The sequence below is a fragment of the Anarhichas minor genome, unplaced genomic scaffold (assembly GCF_050575085.1).
Source record: "Anarhichas minor isolate MPS153535 unplaced genomic scaffold, ASM5057508v1 ptg000024l, whole genome shotgun sequence".
Taxonomy (NCBI): Eukaryota; Metazoa; Chordata; class Actinopteri; order Perciformes; family Anarhichadidae; genus Anarhichas; species Anarhichas minor.
In genome coordinates, this window is record NW_027466470.1 from 18,229,359 (window position 1) to 18,248,097 (window position 18,739).

General features: G+C 42.6%; 2 protein-coding genes and 1 long non-coding RNA gene across 4 annotated transcripts; 1 reads left to right on the plus strand and 2 right to left on the minus strand.

The window, feature by feature from the left end:
• Nucleotides 1–5,035: 5,035 nt before the first annotated feature.
• slc7a8b (solute carrier family 7 member 8b) lies at nucleotides 5,036–10,289 on the minus strand. Its single transcript, XM_076097381.1, has 6 exons — nucleotides 10,112–10,289; nucleotides 8,701–8,880; nucleotides 8,128–8,383; nucleotides 7,455–7,606; nucleotides 5,985–6,110; nucleotides 5,036–5,193 (listed from the first exon to the last, which is right to left on the minus strand). The coding sequence occupies exons 1-6, from the start codon at nucleotides 10,287–10,289 to the stop codon at nucleotides 5,036–5,038; spliced, it is 1,050 nt and encodes a 349-aa protein (XP_075953496.1).
• A 1,654-nt stretch (nucleotides 10,290–11,943) lies between these two features.
• Nucleotides 11,944–17,826, minus strand: prmt5 (protein arginine methyltransferase 5). Its single transcript, XM_076098496.1, has 16 exons — nucleotides 17,701–17,826; nucleotides 17,227–17,345; nucleotides 16,531–16,616; nucleotides 16,293–16,427; nucleotides 16,072–16,184; nucleotides 15,912–15,961; nucleotides 15,626–15,789; nucleotides 15,376–15,537; nucleotides 15,210–15,287; nucleotides 14,877–14,935; nucleotides 14,224–14,346; nucleotides 13,528–13,703; nucleotides 13,099–13,302; nucleotides 12,883–12,993; nucleotides 12,735–12,799; nucleotides 11,944–12,649 (listed from the first exon to the last, which is right to left on the minus strand). The coding sequence occupies exons 1-16, from the start codon at nucleotides 17,796–17,798 to the stop codon at nucleotides 12,497–12,499; spliced, it is 1,896 nt and encodes a 631-aa protein (XP_075954611.1). The 5' UTR covers nucleotides 17,799–17,826; the 3' UTR covers nucleotides 11,944–12,496.
• Nucleotides 12,366–14,780, plus strand: LOC142956759 (uncharacterized). 2 transcript variants are annotated; one of them, XR_012956050.1, is made up of 3 exons: nucleotides 12,366–12,693; nucleotides 12,874–13,015; nucleotides 14,255–14,780. It is a non-coding gene; the product is annotated as an uncharacterized LOC142956759 (long non-coding RNA). The 2 variants fall into 2 exon arrangements; XR_012956051.1 differs by lacking the exons at nucleotides 12,366–12,693; nucleotides 12,874–13,015 and adding an exon at nucleotides 13,031–13,372.
• Nucleotides 17,827–18,739: the final 913 nt, after the last annotated feature.

The window sequence follows — 18,739 nt, forward strand, 5'->3', positions numbered from 1 at the left end:
TAATCACACGACTTCCTGTCACAACTTTCAAAATAAAACATATTTGATAAATATCGTATTCGGAATGTTATTAGAAATATATCTAGACATTGAAATCAAACAAAAGTGAAGGGATTTGACTGGAGAGGGCATTATACACGATTTGATGTGTCATTCTCAGAAAGAAACTCTGTTAACAGTCCCTTTTCCTACAAGACATTTAGACATAGCAGGACAAACAGGTGCAAATAACAATGTAGGTAAGTACTAGGGCATTGTAGTGTTGTAGCTGCCTCAATGGCATGAGATTACTTGAAAAAAAAAACGCATTGGAAAAGAGCCAGGGTCATTACCAGGGCGTCAGAAATATTGAGGTCATGAATGTACATTCCCCCAGCACAACTTCAGCTGCAAAATGTCTGGCTTGATACAAAAATACTATATACTTTTGTATCCAAATTGTATTAATTTAATTGTTTAAATATGTTACTTCATATCAATTTACCTATACAATGATCTGAAGGCTGCTTTCAATTCTCTTCACTGCTGGGAATAGGACTTTTGTTACAGCAGACCTGTCATAGTATGAAAATAGGGCTTATTACTACAGTAACTTGGCAAGAACATAAAAAAAAAAGAACTAGAGGTTCACTCGCCAGCTTTTCCAGGCCTTTCAACTGCATCACATGGCCTTCATCTGCAGATGGACAGAAGAATTAGGTCTACCAGTGTAGAAAAGTGTTCCAGTACAAAGTCATTGACGACTACCTTGGATAAATAAATGTGGCAGTCGTCATGCCCAGGTCAAGTAGCATCCTCCTGTAAACATTTATTATATAACTTAAATATATTTAAAGTACACATACCCCAATTATTCCCTTCAAATTGCAAGTGGCCTTTTGATGAAAAGGTTCCTTACAATTCTTGAAGGGAGGTGAAAAGTGTTCCTAACTAACTTTAACAGAGTAGCTTTTGAATTGCGCTGTTGACACATACTAGTGACAAAAAAAAAATCTGTGACAACAAATCATCAAGTAGAACACAGACTGGATTAACCGACTGGCAAAATGTGCAAATGCCCCGGACAGCCTGAGGCTGACTGCGTGTCAGTATTTTTACCCTGCATTTGGAAATTGTTTGGTTGTGGTTCTAGACATAAATGTTACCCAACTCTCACATGTAGTCTTTTATGTGTACTGTTGTGAGCCTTCGTAATTATATAAACATAAGCCATTAAATATGTGACCTAGGCTGCATGAATTAGAAGTTCTGGCTTGAACCAGCCAAAACGTCTAATCCATGCGGCGTTATTTGGCAGTCAGGAGTTTCAGGCTTTTATTTTGAAAGCACACTCATCTACTTCCTGGTCTTATTGAGGGCAGTGAAGCCCTGACCCAGCTCGCTTGTCACAGCCGCCCATCACTTCCGCAATTCGATCGCTCATTGTACGTGGACTCCGCCCCTTCTACGTCAGCTGTTCCAACAGGTGGAACAAACATTAATGAGGCGCAGCAGGCAGCACCGTACCAATACCACTAAGCCTACACACACACACAACAATGCAACACTGAGGGCCACTAGGCATCCCAGTATCATCTTAACAGAAGTACCACACACACACACACGTCTGGTGAAAAAAAAATACCAAACAATGATCACAAGATGTTTTAAAATGTAGGTATATAGTCATATGCATGTTGTAAACTTTTTTTTTTTTTACCATGGACTGTCTGTCTTTTAATAAATAAAGTTAATATAGCTTTTGGTATTTTGTTTTGAATTTTTAGGAAAAGCTGCATTAATTCATATTCAGCAAATATATCTTAAGGGGAAAAATGATAGTCAGAAAACTCAACATTGATGATCAGAACTAGAAATCTATGCTAGGAAAACCAAACACTTGCTCTCTAAAGCCAACTCTGCCTCTATGTATTCAAAGGGGAACATGTTGAATGAATTATTAATACAATGGGGCACGAGCCCAATGAGAATTTAAAAAAAAAACAACAACATGAAACCATCTGGTAAATTTCATTTTAGTGTTACTCTAGTCAGGTGAGAATATAAATACAGAGTTTGAACAATACATACAACTTGCATATTAAAATATTTCTCCAGACTCAGACAGACAAGAGGACAAAGTTCTCAATTCCAACATGTGAACAGAACAGACTTGTGCATCATAAGTTTAAATTAAGTGACATTTCATCTCAAACATCTGTTCCCGGACCACATACTGGAATGGTGGAGAGCAATTAAGGCCGGTCACCATAGAGCAACAGAGTCCAGTGTTAAACAACAAGTGAATATGTATGCTAATCTTCTGAGGGTCTTCCCGAAGTGCCTTTGTATTTTGTGCCAAAAGTGTGACACATTGTCAGCGTTTGTTTATCACATGTTCAATCAGCCGTCATCATCATCGTGGTTTTGAGGCTCCAAGCTCTGCACCATGACCGGATAGACCACCACACAGAGCTTTTGGCACAGATGAGTAATTTTACCTGGATGCAGTTGGGATGTAAAAAGAGAAAGAAAAAAAAACAAAAAAAAAAAAACATATTTGATATTAAGAGTTAATGGTTCATAGAAATTCTTGATTTCAAATACACTCGACCCTTTAATCGTGCTATTGTTATGTACTCATCACAGTGGTTTAACTTTGTGATAAATCTTGTAGCTTTATTACACCTATATGATATTTTATTAAAGTCTTTGTGAAAAAGACCTTTTAGTTGTATTTAAATTACAAGTGAAGCAGGTTAACCTTTTATGCTGACTAATGTATCTCGTTAACCTCTGCATTTAATAATGAACCACTTTTATTTAAAGACACCAGGATGTTGCCTTACCAATGGTAATATCCCAACACTGTGGCTTGTTTTCCCAGTAGACTCCCAGGAAGTATACTGGGACACCAGTCATCAATATAGCCACACCAGTACCGCAGACGACCGGATCAGAGAAGAAGGACAAGACCAACAGGAAGGCCCAGAACACAAGGTAGATCATTGGCCATATCAGGCTCACCTGGTGGATGAAGAGCAGATATGGTCTTATTATCAAACTAGTATAAATACATGTTCTTTGCCACATAGATACCTTTCTTGATGAGTCAGTGTTTCAAAAGGGTTTGTGAAATTGGATTATTGGTTATGAACGAAGAAGAATTAGATAGAAGTTTGGCCAGAAAGTGATCTCTGTAGTTGCTGTCTGTGTCTTTACCTTGATGGGTCGATGCATGTCGGGCGCTCTGTAGCGCAGCACAATCTGCCCGGTGACAGTGATGCCATAGAAGAAGTAGTTGACGAAGCCCACGTAGTTTATGAGGGTGTAAATGTCACTGGTGCACAACATCAGCAGGGTGGAGATCAACTGAACACGGTGAGAGGGGAGGAGACGTTAGCATTTCTGCACAGGATGAGGAGAACACACGAAAGGACAAAAAGTAGATTTGTCGTTTTTTCCCCCCTCAGGACTCACAGTGAACAGTAAGGCTGGGATGGGAGTGCAGTTTGTGACGTGAATCATGGCCAGCAGACGGGGGAGATGGCCTTCCCTTGCTCCGGCAAAAAACAGCCTGAGCAACAGAACCAGAGAGCCGTTAAGTCCGGAGAGCAGAGCCAGCTGGTGCAGAGACAAACTGCTCAAGTCAAAAGTGCAGGAGGGGAAAAAATGAACCAGAAAAGGAGAACAATGGGCGCAGTACTTTGGGATGGGTTGATCAAGTGGGGTCATCTTAGAGTCAAATATGCTCCGAGGAGTACGACCTTCTATTCAGGCTCTCTCGCCACAATCTGCAATCTAATTTTTGGCCTCAGAGACGAGCCGTTACACTGCCCATGCATTTTATTCCTGTTAAGCTTCTCATTTTCACCCTGCCCTGTTTCCATCTACAGGGACGGGCTCCAATATCAGCATGGGAACAAGTGACAAAAACAAACAAAAAACAAGCATAGAAGCTGCAATAAGATGAAATAGAGGACAGGAGGGGACAAACTGACCGAGACGACGTGAAGAGGGAGCCATTGACGCCCCCGAAGGTGGAGAGCGCCACAGAGATGGGCATGATCCACGACATCACTCCTAGCAATTTCTCTCCAAATGTCTTATGAGGAGCAGACAGAGAGAACAAGTAGTACACACTTATAACACATACTTTTAATAACAGTGACTAATCGAGACGTATCAAGTGCTTATGCTACAATGTGGCGCATGCGTCAGATTAATGGGGTTACTCTTAATGCAACTACTCCATGTCAAAGTGAGTACAAAGTCTGATCTGCTTCTAGCTACATTCAGATTGGACTTAACGTGGTTCTGTTTCCTCACCACTGCCACAGCATTGGAGGCCAGCAGCTCCTGGGGGCTCATGACTGTGACGAAGGCCACGTTGGCGGCCACGTAAACGAAGGTGACCAGGGGGATGGAGATGAAGATCGCACGTGGCAGATTCCTGGGAGGGTGGAAGACGATGTTTACGGTACATTAACCATTTTCTGTGACTGAAGTTTAATGTTACCTTAGAGAAACGCAACTGACCTTTAATTAAACAAGTGAAACATTTGGATTCCTATTCATCCTGCTTGGATTGCATTGATAGTACAGGTGTACCTAATAAAGTGGCCACAGAGCAACATTTATTTTTATGTACAAGTGTGTGTGATGCATTTGGTACCGACAACGAGTGATCATTTGCATCTTCCAAGATTTAGAACTGAAAACTTTCATTAAATTCAATCGGAAAATCGGAAGCAAATTGTGCTGCAAAACGATGGCACTTATCATGCGGCAGAGATTTCCACAACCATCCCCTCTAACAAATGTTTAATTCCAGCTGAACGCTTATTTGATGGACCAAACTGCTGTGTACATTGTGGCCTTCTCCTGTGTGTTGCGCAACGTATTTCATAACTTTTTTTTCTGCCTTCATTTACAAATTCTTATGTATTGTGAGGTCTTCATAAAACCATGTTTTGATTTTTATGTCAATATTAAAATTCCCTTTTTAATAGTTTAACGAATGATGGTTTTCTGCGTTTCGCTGCTTGTGCAGACGTTACCTGTACGGGTCGACCAGCTCCTCTGTCACGTAGTTGAGGAAGTTCCAGCCTCCGTAAGCAAAGGAGCCTTGTAGGAAGGACAGCGCCATCTGACCGGTGTCGTACTCTCGGAAGGTCTCAAAGGCGTGAACCGGCTCCAACCAGTAATAGTGACCTGTGAACCAAAAAGCAAACGTCGGGCTTAACTGAAGTCCATCTTGATGCGAGCTGGTTCTTCACTTCCACAACCCGAGCAGCAGAGGTCGCCAGACACAACACACGATGCTTTTAAAAAAGGTCTCCGTTACGATCCTTCCATGTTCTACACAGTTCATTACTGCCTTTTTGATTACGGATGCAGGGGTCTGATGTGTTAACTTAACATAGAAATCTACAGATACCCTGTGTAAGTCTACTCCTATACATCATCTTAGCGGTGGTGACCATCAATCCCTATTTTTAACAGTTTTAGAATTCAGCCACTAAATATTATTTTATCATATCGAGCAATAACCACCTCCTGCTTCTATGTCACACAAAGTGGGATATGAGGGGGCTAGGTCACATGAGTGTGTGTGTGTGTGTGTATTATGAGTGGGATGAAGAGCTAATCCCTCCTTCACATTGGAATTATAAATCCCGTGAGAGGCACAAGGGAACTATATTGTGATGTGGCTGAGGCGTCGTTTTAGCATCATACCTTAAGACAGGGGCTTTCTAGTAAAGGGTCAGGAAATGATTAAAACTACATATTTATTGTGAAATACTAGACACGTTTCCCTATTCAGACCTCTAAATACTATTCAGGTGAAACACAGATGGGGAAACATTGCAGACATTATGAAGTTGACCCTGCTTCACTTTCAAAAGGCTAAAAGCACAAATGATACGGAACCACTGTCATAAGAGAGACACGGACAGACAGAAACTAAAGGAATGGTCTGAGTGAAAGAGACATGATGCTACCTTTGGATATTTGGATGACGCCCAGGATTATGATGAGACCTAAGGCCAAAAGCTTGCCAATCGTGAAGATATCTTGGATGTACATGGCCCAGCGCACACTGGAGCAGTTCACCCACGTCAGCAACACTACAGGACAGCAAGACAAAAGTTAGAATGAGGTCCGTCCCATTTTACGAACAAATAATACGGAGCCTTCTACACAATGTGGCATCTACAATGTGTTTTGATGTTTTTCATGGTGTTTGAATAGAAACAACCCTGGTTTTCTAATGAAAAATAAAATGTACCAGATGTGTGGAGCTGCAATAGAAACAGGTAAATGTATAATACAGAATGCTGCTTTACATCTTAAAACATTAAATTAATTTAAAAGAAAATAAAGGTTTTATGTACCTTAAAGTCATAACACTTAAAATATAGGATCTAATTATTAGTCAAATCAGTTAAAGTGCATAGCTGCATCACACGCCCATCATGTGGGGATTAGTTTTCCCCTCCATGTTACATTTCTTTTTGCGCCTCAAGACATTTTACCAATCATAATTTAATTTATTTGTCTGATTCAAGACATTTCTTCTCACAACAAGGTGGCAACAAAGCCAGTATTTGTATATCTGACAATTTGAGTGAAACTAGTCCAATCGTTGCTTGGCATAAGTGTGACTATATATATATTCACCTACAGAAAAGCCTGCCTCAGTAGAAAAAAGAAAACACCTGCAGATAAGCATCTGTATGACCAATCTTCAGAACATCAGTGTTTCGATGTAACATGCGTTTCCCAGGGTTTGCTTGATTACCTGTACACAGTACGGTGGACTCCAGCACTCAAGTATCTCTTCCATGAAGTTCGTTGTACAATATGTCACTCACAAGTTCCTGAAGAGTCTACAGCCATGCTAGCAGCTCTGAGAGGCGGTACTTAGCATTTAGCTCAAAGCACCACTGTGCCCAACACCTCTTAGTTTAACGTGTTAGCATGCTAACTCATGCAAAATGTGATCTTAATACTGCATAGTTGTATTTTTAAATATTTTCATCCTGACTAGGGTTCAATGATGAATGAACGTTGCCATCAATGCAGTACAGAAAGAGATATCCTGACTTTAAGTCCTCCGTATGTCTCAAGCTCCTACACTGCACAGATTACAACGCGTGCATTATTAATGCAGCGTCTTTCATTGCACGCTACATCGATATCCAGTTTGCAATGCAGGCTTTTTGATCAAAACTTTTATAGAGGTGGCAATCAAGCAAAGATTACTCAATGATCTCACTCGAGTTATTTTCCCCCATACACACAAAGCTCCTCTAACAAAGGCTTTAAAAAGTCTTTATAAAATCAAATAAAGTCATGCCTGAAATTAATTCCTCAAAGTGGGCTTTGAATGCCGCATCACGTTCTGCATCCGTTAATGCACTAGCCTCAAACGACAGCCATTTCATCTGGGGTTTAATTCTGGGACTCACGCAGGCAGACAGCAGCCAGCAGGCGCATGCCACTCTCTGGGGGGAGGCAGGAGGGGTAGAGGGGCTGCAGGATGTAGTTTGAGAAGGTGAGCGCAATCACAGCCTGGTTAGTGGGGGCGATCACCAGCACTGCGATCCACAGACGCAGAAACCTGAGGGACAACAACAGCAGGAGGTGGATGAGACGTAGCAACAGTGTGCATCACACACGCACAACTGAGTGTGAGCATGCTAGCCCTCGTTAGCACAAAATTAAGCATATCGGCTAAGTGTGTTATAGAACTGCACTGGGGCACTGTTGTTGAAGACGAGATAAATGAGTGCAACTGGGTCAGTGACATTCTGGGATGCTGGGAACACAACACTTAACACATTAGTAGAGTCTTTCATTATATGGTGAACATGGCTGTGGAGGGAAAGGGGGCGGGGCCTACTCAACATTCTCATTAATTACAAAAGGTTTGCTACAACAACCTTGCATTATAATTTTTCCAGACAGCTTTTACACATCAATGGAGCAAAACTTTATAAATACAGGAATCAATATACAGCAAACATGCGTTGAAGCCTCTTTGTGTCCAATATTAATATTATCTAATATATCCCCATGAATGCTAGATGCTGCTCCTTTAAATCCTTAACATAAGGGCTTCAGACAAATATTTGTTCTCACCCAGCCAGTCCTCCAAAGATGTCATTGACATACGAGTAGTCTCCCCCCGACTTGGGGATGGTCACCCCCAACTCCGCATAGCAGAGAGCACCGATGGCTGTGATGATTCCAGTGGTAACCCACACAATGAGGGACAAACCCACTGAGCCAGCATTCTCCAGGACCCCCTTAGGACTCACAAAAATCCCTGATCCAATGATGTTGCCTGAGAGAGTTAAAAAAAAAAAAAAGTTTAATAAATAAACGAACAGACAGAGGACAGATTAAGAATACAAATTAGAAGCAGTTGCTGGATGCTCTGGCATTTCAATGCCATTTTAAATATGCAAAACTAAATACTGTGAATGCAATGAAACAAGTCACAAATCTTCTGTATAAAAAGCATAACGGTGCAGATATTATGCTTATGAACAGTGGGAAGCATGAAAACAAGCATAAAGCCACTAAAACAGATCTCAGGCTATAAAGGGAAAGATTAAATTTATTGTCACATGACGCCCCGCGATACGTTTTTTTCTTCCAGTACAGAATTACCCTGCGCGCCGAGTTGGTTTTATATAAAATTATTCTCACCTATGGACCTCCCCAAGTGAATATTCTGTGCATGGCCCGCACTACCGGCTCGTAGATTTGTTCCACACTGGGCTATGATGTATTTTTGGAGCAGCCTGATCCTGCGTGTGGACTGGCCAATCAGGTATCCCATGTTTCCCATCCCACAAGCCCACTGCTGGTCAGCCCATGTGGGGAAAACTGTGCTCGTTTGGGATCAACGATGATATGGACAATTTCAAAAACGAGCAGTCGAGTCGTATTTTCTATTTTACTTTTGTCATCTGAATGTCTGTTACCGTCTACGAGAGAGACAATTAGCCTCTTTGTAGTTGCTAATGTTTTTTCTGAATTATATTTACGTTGCCTTTGTTTTAGAGGAGAATATGTGCGACTTTTAACACCAGAGGAGATGAATGAGTTTATATCCCGTGTGGCTCCTAGAACCAAACACACAAATCCAAACAGTACATAATATTGTTAAAAACATCCACTGGGAAATTTTCAGTGGCTGGGAAAAGCAGAGCAGACGATTGCAGTATGCTTACACGGCACCGCCTAACCTGATTTATTTCAAAGAAGGTATTTGCCATCTTGTGCAGTTTAAATTAAATGAGGTAGATGATTGATGGGCTTTTACACTCATTTATCCATAATAATCAATATATTATAACGAGGCCACAGCTGCTTCTTGTCAACGGTAAAGCGACCACATGCTTAAGGCGGTGATGGAAAATGCAGTTGGTAGACACCATCATTAGTGGGATTGCTTTTCATTGACATTTGTTTTTGGGGGGGGGGGGTTTCTCTGCATGTATGCAGGGACTGAGCAGGTTTCCTGGCAGTTAACGGTTCCCTGGAAACATGTGACGAGCGTACCGAGGATGCCCATCCCTCACGATCACGACAGAGAGAGTGATGGAGGGAGAGATTACAGTCAGTGAGGCCCAACCACTTCAGTACAAAGTAAATGGTGGCATGTTTTAAGTCAGTGTAGCTTGATTCAGCTACATTTTCTTTACACGTGTAAAGGAGGACGGTTCATCGACATCCTGAAAATGCTTTCAAAATATGCTTAGTGACAAAATGTTCACAAATTGGACGACATTATTCCAAATGAGTGATTTCTCACACAAAACAAGGTGTAATGAATCCCAAGTGAAACTAAATTCATGATTGTTTTATGCAGTACAATAACTTGTTGAATAACTTGTTTGTTCCACTCAGCCATAGCCCATTATTTAAGCCCAAAAAATAATTACGACAATGAAGCATGACAGTATGAAGTATTGCTGATGGCCAATCCACACAGTCAAGTCAGCCATAAAATTGATTATTTTTGTCACTTAAAACCTGATGAGAGCTTCACTGCCTTTATTTTCACTTACCAATAGTTCACGAGTGGAAGGAAACACCACATGTTCGTTCTTACCGATTATAATGGCGCAGGCGCTGACTAGGCCGATCTCTTTCCTCAGAGCCACCCTGGAGCTTACTCCTGCATCCCTCCCCGCACCCGACTGGAGGCCTGGGCCCTCCGAGTGACTGGCCCCGCTGCTGCTGCTGCTGCTGCTGCCGCCGCTGCTCTCTTCTCTCGGACCCTCGGGCATCCTCAAGTCTTTTCCAACGACACTCCCTCTTCTGTGGCCAGCGCCTCCCTACGAAGCCTGCCAATACACAAATTAAATATGAAGGCAGAATTTTTATTTATTTTTTTTAAGTGAACTCCATTTCAACTCAATTATATTTCCCAGACACAGTTGTTGAATACTTTCCCGCCACTTTCCTACAGAACCATTTGATGTAAAAAATAAGTTGGCTGCAGTAGGCTCGTGCTCGTCCTAGCATTATTAATGAAGAGTGCAGCACTCTGTCTGGAGGGTTTACTAGTGACCACAAACTTGTTTTTTAAAGCAAAATGAGGCACGTCACGTTACATTACAAACCGGTAAATGTTGAAATACTGAGGTTGAAATTCGCCGGTTAAACACGTCTCGCGAATAGCTACCAACAAAAGTGTGTTTCCTGTGTAACCAACAAGACGGTTGGAATTAGCAATTAACCCATCAGCACTAACCTCGTGCTCTTTGTTTTGCTGTGTAACACCTCAAGAAACAGCTAATAAAGTGAGGACCCACCTGTTCGGCAGCTGCTGTGACTTGAACCCCCCTGAAAGCGGCCTGTTAGGTGACGGACTTCATGTTGGGCATTCGTCCTGTCGGCTGGCCGAGATAACAAAAGACACCCAGCTGACAATTAATTAGAAAAATTAAGTTATTTTTAACCAATCAGCGTAGCCCAAATTGTCAAAACGTCTCACGCCCCGCCCTCTCTAGCAATAAGGACCCAGTGCTCCCTTTTCCCCAATGACATAATACACAACCTAAAGGTACACTTATAGTTTATCCTTACAGCAAAGTTGCCTGAATAGAACTATAAAAAACTAAATTTGGATATAGGACTTGCCTTACATATATATATCCATTTATTGCATATTTCAAATGACGGTGAAGGAATATCTCCACAAACACAATATGTATGATTGACATTGCCCTTAGTTGCACAAACGGTCATTTAACAAGACAAGCACCAGTTACCAAAAGTAGGTGGTTATACAGTTGATGGGGAACTTGTAAGTGTAAGCTTATCAACTTACTTATAGTCATACTTGCCTGCATAAAATAGTTACATATAGTGTATGATCTCATATGGATAAGTCTACTGTCTGTTTTAATTATTAACACGTCAATCGACCTTTGACCCTGCTTGTTTGTCTGCAGGCTCCAGAAATGCTTAGCTGTGATTGAAGAACATATTTAGTAGCTTTTGTAGTCTCTCCGAGGGTTAAATTGAACTCGACAGTTGCATCGATGCAGAAAAACACTTGCACACTGCACAACTGTGAGGTTCAGAGCCGATGACTACGCTTTGTTACATCCGACAGGTCTGTATATGCCTGAACATCTGCTAATGAAGTACAAGGCTTCAGCAAAAAAAAAATTAGAGCGTACACGCTCTACACACATTAGGTCAGGGCGAGCCATCAATCTATTGATTTCTTGTGGGCCAGCAGATTGTCCTCCAAGGGTGACATCTACTGGACAACAAAATATCCTTGCTGCTTAGCCTGCCATCTCATAATAAACTATAAAGCACTGCTTCTGTTCTCATTCTAAAATAATAGACATTTACAATAAGTTATGTTATGATCCCAACAACTTGCAGAGCGTAGTGGTACCAAACAAAAGCTCAGAGCCCAGGGAGAACATTACAGAGTTGTTTTTATTGACATGGTTCAAACACACAAACAAAATAAAGGTAATAAGAGACAGCCCCCCCCCCAAACAATATGGTATGTGACCTGAATGGCAAGACCTTCCTCTGACCCCCTTGTGTTGAGGAGGAGGGTATGGAATGTGTGTTTGTGTTTGATAAGGCAAAAGGTTCTGTTGAGTGTGGATGTCGGGGGACTTAAAATAAACCAGTGACGATGTGTTTGACCTAATCTGAATGAGCCCATCTCACAGCAATAACACACTCTGTGTACAGGTGATAGTCCGTGCCCGCTTGAACGGACTTCTCAAAAACACAGGCGGAAATATCTTGTTTATCCAATCAACTCTTTTTTTATATTTGCCCGCTCAAACGTTCCAAACACTGGTAACTTTAAAACCCGGACTGAACTTTTAGCGGTTTTGCACCACGAGTCCAGGTTTTAACTGTGTATATAAAAAAAGAGCTGGGACACCTCCACTTAAACTGCCATTAACTCTTACAGAAACATGTGTGTGTTGATGGGTGTGCTGATGTGTCGTCATCACAGGCCGATGGTGTAGGAGCGTCCTGCTGGATTGTGGATGGCGGAGCAGGAGGGCTCGGTCACGGCCCATTCATACCACACCTTCTTCCCGTTGTTGCAGCGCCAGAACCGCACCGTGATGTCCTCATCCCGGGATATGGCGATGGGTTGCTATCGGGAGGAAGAATTCGAGGATTGATATGCGAATGCAAACGGCAAGTAGTTCAATTTCGAAGATTTTATCTGTGCGACTCACTTTGAGGGGGAAGAGGATGGGGAACCAGGAGAACATTCCAGGTGAATGCGTGGCTGGTTTTATACCTGCAACAAACAAACACACAATATAAACATCAACATTTAGATCTAATGACGACATTACTTCCCTCTTAATAAAGGTGACGTACTGAGAGTGACATCTTTGTACAGCGTGGTCTCAAAGTAGCCAGCGAAACCATGCAGCACGGAGTTACAACCCACTGAGAATCGGAGGCACTGATACCGGTTATTGTCCATATCTGAAAGAAGAAGCAAAGAGCGGTCAGCATACTCACAACACATCATGTCAAAGTGGAATTTGTTTACCGGGGCGTACCGTACGAGTTCAGTCTGTTTGCGTCTACCTGTTGTGGGGTGTTTGAAGGTGAAGCATGCTTTGGGCTCAGCCAACTGGTGGAAGTTATGGAGGCGCACCACGTAGGGCGTCTCAAAGTGGCACTCCGGGTCCTTGTCGCGCTCCCGGCACCCCCGTACCTCGTTGTAGAGCTTGGAGGAGGACAGGGGAGCAAGGAAGGACGTGTAGGAACAAGGGATGCTCACTCCGTTATCTGAGAACAAGACGTGGCCGGACGAGGAAAAGAGAAAGCGCTTTGAGATGCAAGGAAGCATAAAAAAAAGGTAATAGAGGACAAAAAATGCTTTCCTCACGGTTGATGTGGCAAACAACCTGCATTTAATGACTTTGCATCTGCAGCATCTACATTTGTAGTCGATACTTCAAATAATAAAAAAAAAGGGACAAAGATTTCACATTAACCACACAACCCAAGTACCTTTGAGGAATTTCTGCGCTCCATCCAAGCACTCGGGGGAAAGTTCGTTGTCACCAAACGATCCCAGCAGCTCGCTGACTATGATGTCGGCCTTCTCGGGTGCCGCCCAGTCACGCATGTCACATGACACCACTGTCACCTGATCCCCCCACTCCTCAAAGCGCCAGTTCTCCAGCCTGAACATGTATAGAAGTTGTTAAGATTGTTTGCGCAAGGCATCAATTTAATGTTTTCTAGGCTCTATAAATTGGTATGCAACTAGTAGAAGAGCCCGTTGGTACTTTGGATTTTGAGTACTTCTTCTACCACTGCTAATACCCACAATTCCCAGCTAGGGAAAGGGTGAAAAGGAGAGCAAAGGGCCCTAAATCACCAAATCCGGTTATGAAAACACACGTTCGGGTTGCGGTGAAACACACTTCGATGTCATTTTCCCCGCTGTTGGATATTCAAAGTGTATAACTATTGAACGTGTCCAAATTGCACCGAATTTGAAAAAAGCACTCCAGTAACACACCCAGCGTGTGTGATGTAGATCGGAGGAGCGATTCATGATTTATGCGAATAACACACATAAAGACAGACCGACAGACGCCTTGATTTATAGTGAGATAAGACAGGACTTATCCTTATGGTCAGATGATGAAAGTTAAACTGTACAGATATAAGCTTAGACATACTGTATATTCCACTCACGTGATTACAGCGTTGGGATTTTTCTCCACAGCGTACACCTTCAGCTTCCTGTCCGCCTGTCTGGCAGCGCGCAGGGACGCATTGACCAGGGGACCCCGACCTGCTCCCAACACCATCAACACCCTGTGACAACGAGACATCATCATTTCTGAGGAGACTGCAAGCGACGGCTCGACCGAGTTTGGCAGATCAGCCTCTCTCTATTAGAGCAACTAACTTAGTTATGTTAGAGATGGGCTTTAAATTCAAGACATTTGAAATCATGGCTAAAAGCAAACCAATCATGTTCCCGTCACGCATGAACGCTAACACCTGATGTGTCTTAAAGTTGTGAAATGTTGTGGGTGTTGTGCTGCCATAAATATGTTGTTCTCGTATCGTGAATATGTACAGTCTTGTAATTGTGTTTTGTACTATGGCGTTCATTTTCTTAACAGCGATGTTATTCTCTGTTTACTGCCCAGGAACTACAGGTGTAAATTAGCTTATAGCGAAATCTGGAATAACTAAGAAGCTGTGCACCGTCCCTGTCAAATAAATAACAATCATTTCCTCAAGTATGTTACCCTGTTCAGCTACTAAAGGTTCTACAGAGCTCTATCGAGAGGAGAGTGTGTTGGTTGCAAACGTTTAATGTGGGTACAGATACTCACTGGACGCTTGTGTCTTTCTGCTCCTCTGGAACTCTGTCAAGTAGACATTTATACACAGCCTGTAGACACAAGGACAAAGCAGGTGGATCAACATGTCGATGGTGTGAGAGTGCAGCACAAGTGGCAATCAGTCCTGTCCGTACAAGCTCTCCCTTCAGTTACAGACGCACACGTCGACAGCTAATTAAATATTCGACACGAAAGCTCAGAGTAAGAACGGGTAAGGTAGCTACTATAATATATAGATAAATATATATACTGTGTACAAATTCACAAGATCTGCCTAGGAGAGGTCTGATTGGAATGGCTGACTTAAGGGTTTGATGGTCTTACCTGCTGGTACTGTGAATATTTAATAGGATCCTTTTCAAACACTTCGTATGTCTGAGACTCCAGGTTGTCCATGAGTGGCTGAAGGAAGGAGGGAAAATAATAGCATTAGTCTTCATCGATAACATTTCTTCTCTGGACATGTGAAAGCCGAGGAGCACTTCCTTACCTGGAGGGGAGACTGCAGGTAGTCCTCGTAGCCCTTGGCGAAGAGCTCGTAGGAATTGGGTGAGGGCCGGTTCTGGTTGAGGTATTCCAGGTACTGCAGGTAGGACCGGAAGTCCTTCTCAGTGTGGCGACTGGTGCCTGTGAAGACGAACTGGGCCTCCAACTACGAAAAGATTGATTTGTTTTCATTCAAAGCGACACTTCCTCATTTGGCTGGTTTTGTCATTTCAGTTGAAGCTGTGGAATCGTACCTTGAAAAGACTGAAGATTATCTGCTGATGGGCTTTGGACAGAACAGGGAAGCCCTTCTTATTGGTTAGGAAGATGCTGGTGGGAAGTATGGCTGCTTTGATAGGCTCCCCGAGCCACTTATCAATCACCGCGTCTGACGGCATGTCTGCTCCGACATCAATAGCTTCAGGAATACAAAAAAAAGAAAAGCACATTTTCAGTAGCAGACACAACCATAATTATTTATTCTTAATGCAGTGACTTTGCCCCAGGCTGGTGCTTCACAGTGTGCTCTCTCTCTCTCACCGAGACAGATCCTCTTGTTGTAGTCACAAAGGGTTCTAAATGAGTGCCACCTAAAGGAACGAGAGGGAAGTAAACAAAATGAGTCACGGTTTTAAAAGGAAATCAATGGCAGCTGTTTTAGCATGCAGACTGCACTCGACTGCTCGGGAAGTGGACTAACCAGCTCCAGGTCTTCTCATCGACACTCGCGTCGTCGATGCAAGGGCCCGGCTCGTTCTCGATCAGATCTTCCCGCGTGTCCTCAGACGCCATCAACGGGACACGTACCCAGAACTGATCCGAGGGGGGGACAAGAAGTTAGCGGATGAGTCCGTCGGAATTCTCTGCTAGATGAAAAGCAATCTACGTGTGCATGTGGAGTTTGTTCGTGCTTTGTCTTACATTTGAGGTGTGGTGTCCAGTGTGGATGTGGTTTAGCAGCAGACGGGCTAGATTGGCACAGTTAGGGCCCTTTAGAGGGATCATGAAGACGGGCAGACCCAGGTAGGCGGAGAAGTTCAACTCCTGTGCCAGAGCCTGGACGGAAACAACGGGAAAAAAAGAATGATGAGTGGAGACATTAATTAACAGGAGATTGGACAAGATAAGATCAAAAACTTCTGCAAGTTGAGGAACTTACAGCCTCCGAGTTTCGGCGCTCTGTCTCGATTTCTGAATCTACGTCGATCCATTGAGAGAGCTTCCCAACAATAAGAGTATTCCAATCTAGACAAAGCACAAAGCACAGTTGAAAGAAAAAAAGGGCTTCAACTGATTTATTATTAGTTTCTTATCAAAACTTTGAGTGGGTTCAATTTGACTGGCACCGTGTTTTGCAAACAAAGAATCAAAAAAGGCTGAAGCAAGCATTGTATCTATATGCCAACTTTGATACGACACTCCAATTTTTTTTGTTAGTGATGCTACAACAGAGAGAACAATGGAAAAGGCGACGTTATGACGGACAAGACATATATTTAACGGTACACTAAAACCAATACACTGATATTTGCATCTCGAGTTATGTCATACAACCATGACCTCTTATGATGCAATTTATTTTTTGCTTTGTTACAAATCTGTATTTGTAGTTTATTGTTTGTTCATATGATTACATTTTCTGGCTTTGTGGTTTTCTAAAATTCTTTAATTGAAACTTAAAAAGTGAATAATAATCCCATTTATTGAACCCCCGTTTCGACCATCATAATCACCCATCATCCATCCATCAGGGGCCTGTTGCGGCAGACAGGGGATCAGTTCTCTTATTTACAGAGAGCATACAATAAAACTACTCCTAGCCGCCGACATGACTGAAGACAGTAGCAGGACAAACCTCTTCCACACAGCAGCAGGTCTGATCGGGTATGCGCGCCGGATCGGGATTTAGCGGGCTCCAACTCAAACTCTCTCCTCAGCCTCGAGTGGAACAGGGGCATGCACAGGAAGTCAAACCTGGACACCAGAGAAAGAACGGGTCGCAGTTTAGCATTGATATCATGTATAATGTCAAGTAGAGGTGAAACGCTAAAAATAAACAAACTGTTTAGTTAACTACTCCCCGGCCGGCTCACAAAAACACAAACAGAACAGCCTATACGGGTAAAATAAACACTTTGCATTGGTATCATGCATCGTTGTGATTGGGCACGTGCTGGTTATTCACCGGCTAGCTTAGCGAGCATCACGCATCGACATGATGCTAGCAAACCCACGCACGGACTTTTTGCAAGCAAACCAGCGCGTTTCCTCTCGCAAGCTCACTTTTACCAAAATAAAAATAATTTGCGGAGTGCAGCAGTATCCTCACCCGAGTTTGGCGACCGCAGCTAAAGTGTCGGCTACCTCCGGGACACAGTTCAAATCTCTCCCACAGGATACCCTGCTCCCCGTGCTGCCGGACGCCATGATTTTAGCCGACTGAATGGATTGACTGGGACCGTCTCGTCCCTATGGTTTACGGTGAAACTGACGCCATCTTGGATCTGCAAGGGCCACTGTGCTCATTTGGGTAGCAAGATGACGTAGACCCAAAATGGCGTCGGATGTACTGCAGTTGCATGTATCTTAAAATACCGCGATAACTGCGCATCTAAGGTCTTCAGTTTATGAATACTGAATTCAACAGTTCATGTTTCATATAAAAGCTTTAACGTTATTTTTTTTAAACATCCTACACAGATATTTAGTTATTTTAAAAATAAATGAAAGTAACAGTCATAAAAATAAAAATCTTTTGTCAGAATAATTTGAAAAAGGTACCGGTATTCAATCAGATGAATTGTTATTCGGTCTAGGCCTACTTTAGTTCTGCTAGAACTAAATGATAGATCTCTGGGCCATATACTAGATGCAACTACAATACAGAAAGGAAGTTTGTCAGAAGATCCTGCTTTGCTGTAACAACAAAGTGAAAATGATGAAAAAGATGTATGAACTTGCACACAACTAGAAAGATGAGTCTGTCACTCAGTAAAACATCGAGGGTTTGCAGAAAAGGGCTTCTCTGGATATTATTTTCACAGCCGGTTGGATAAAATATCACGTATGTCAACTCCAATGGTTTTGGACACAGGCCTGTGTGTGTTTTTGTGCAAGGTGTCATATTTGGGAGGGCTATAAAAGGGTACAAACTTTGGTCTTTCAGACCAGACGTCAGATGAGCGAGTGAGACTTGGTGGCAGCATTCACCATTACAAAACACTTGAGTTTAATGACTTTGTTTTACCAGTTTTCCTAAAGACAGACCTTGGTTTAATCTGTGTTTGATGATTAATTTTTGCCTGCCAAATCTTTGGGAAAGACACTCTGAATTTCTGAACAACAAATCTATCAGTATATCCTTCATC

Coding starts and splice junctions, on each gene's coding strand:
- slc7a8b (XM_076097381.1), bottom strand. CDS start 10,289: ATGCCCGAGGGTCCGAGAGAAGAGAGCAGCGGCGGCAGCAGCAGCAGC. Junction 7,607..8,127: donor ATCTTTGGAGGACTGGCTGG/GTGAGAACAAAT, acceptor GTTGTCCCTCAG/GTTTCTGCGTCTGTGGATCG. Junction 5,194..5,984: donor CGTCATCCAAATATCCAAAG/GTAGCATCATGT, acceptor TTTGGTTCACAG/GTCACTATTACTGGTTGGAG.
- prmt5 (XM_076098496.1), bottom strand. CDS start 17,798: ATGGCGTCCGGCAGCACGGGGAGCAGGGTATCCTGTGGGAGAGATTTG. Junction 16,617..17,226: donor CCTGCTGCTGTGTGGAAGAG/GTTTGTCCTGCT, acceptor TGCTTTGTCTAG/ATTGGAATACTCTTATTGTT. Junction 12,650..12,734: donor CCATCCTCTTCCCCCTCAAA/GTGAGTCGCACA, acceptor TCCTCCCGATAG/CAACCCATCGCCATATCCCG.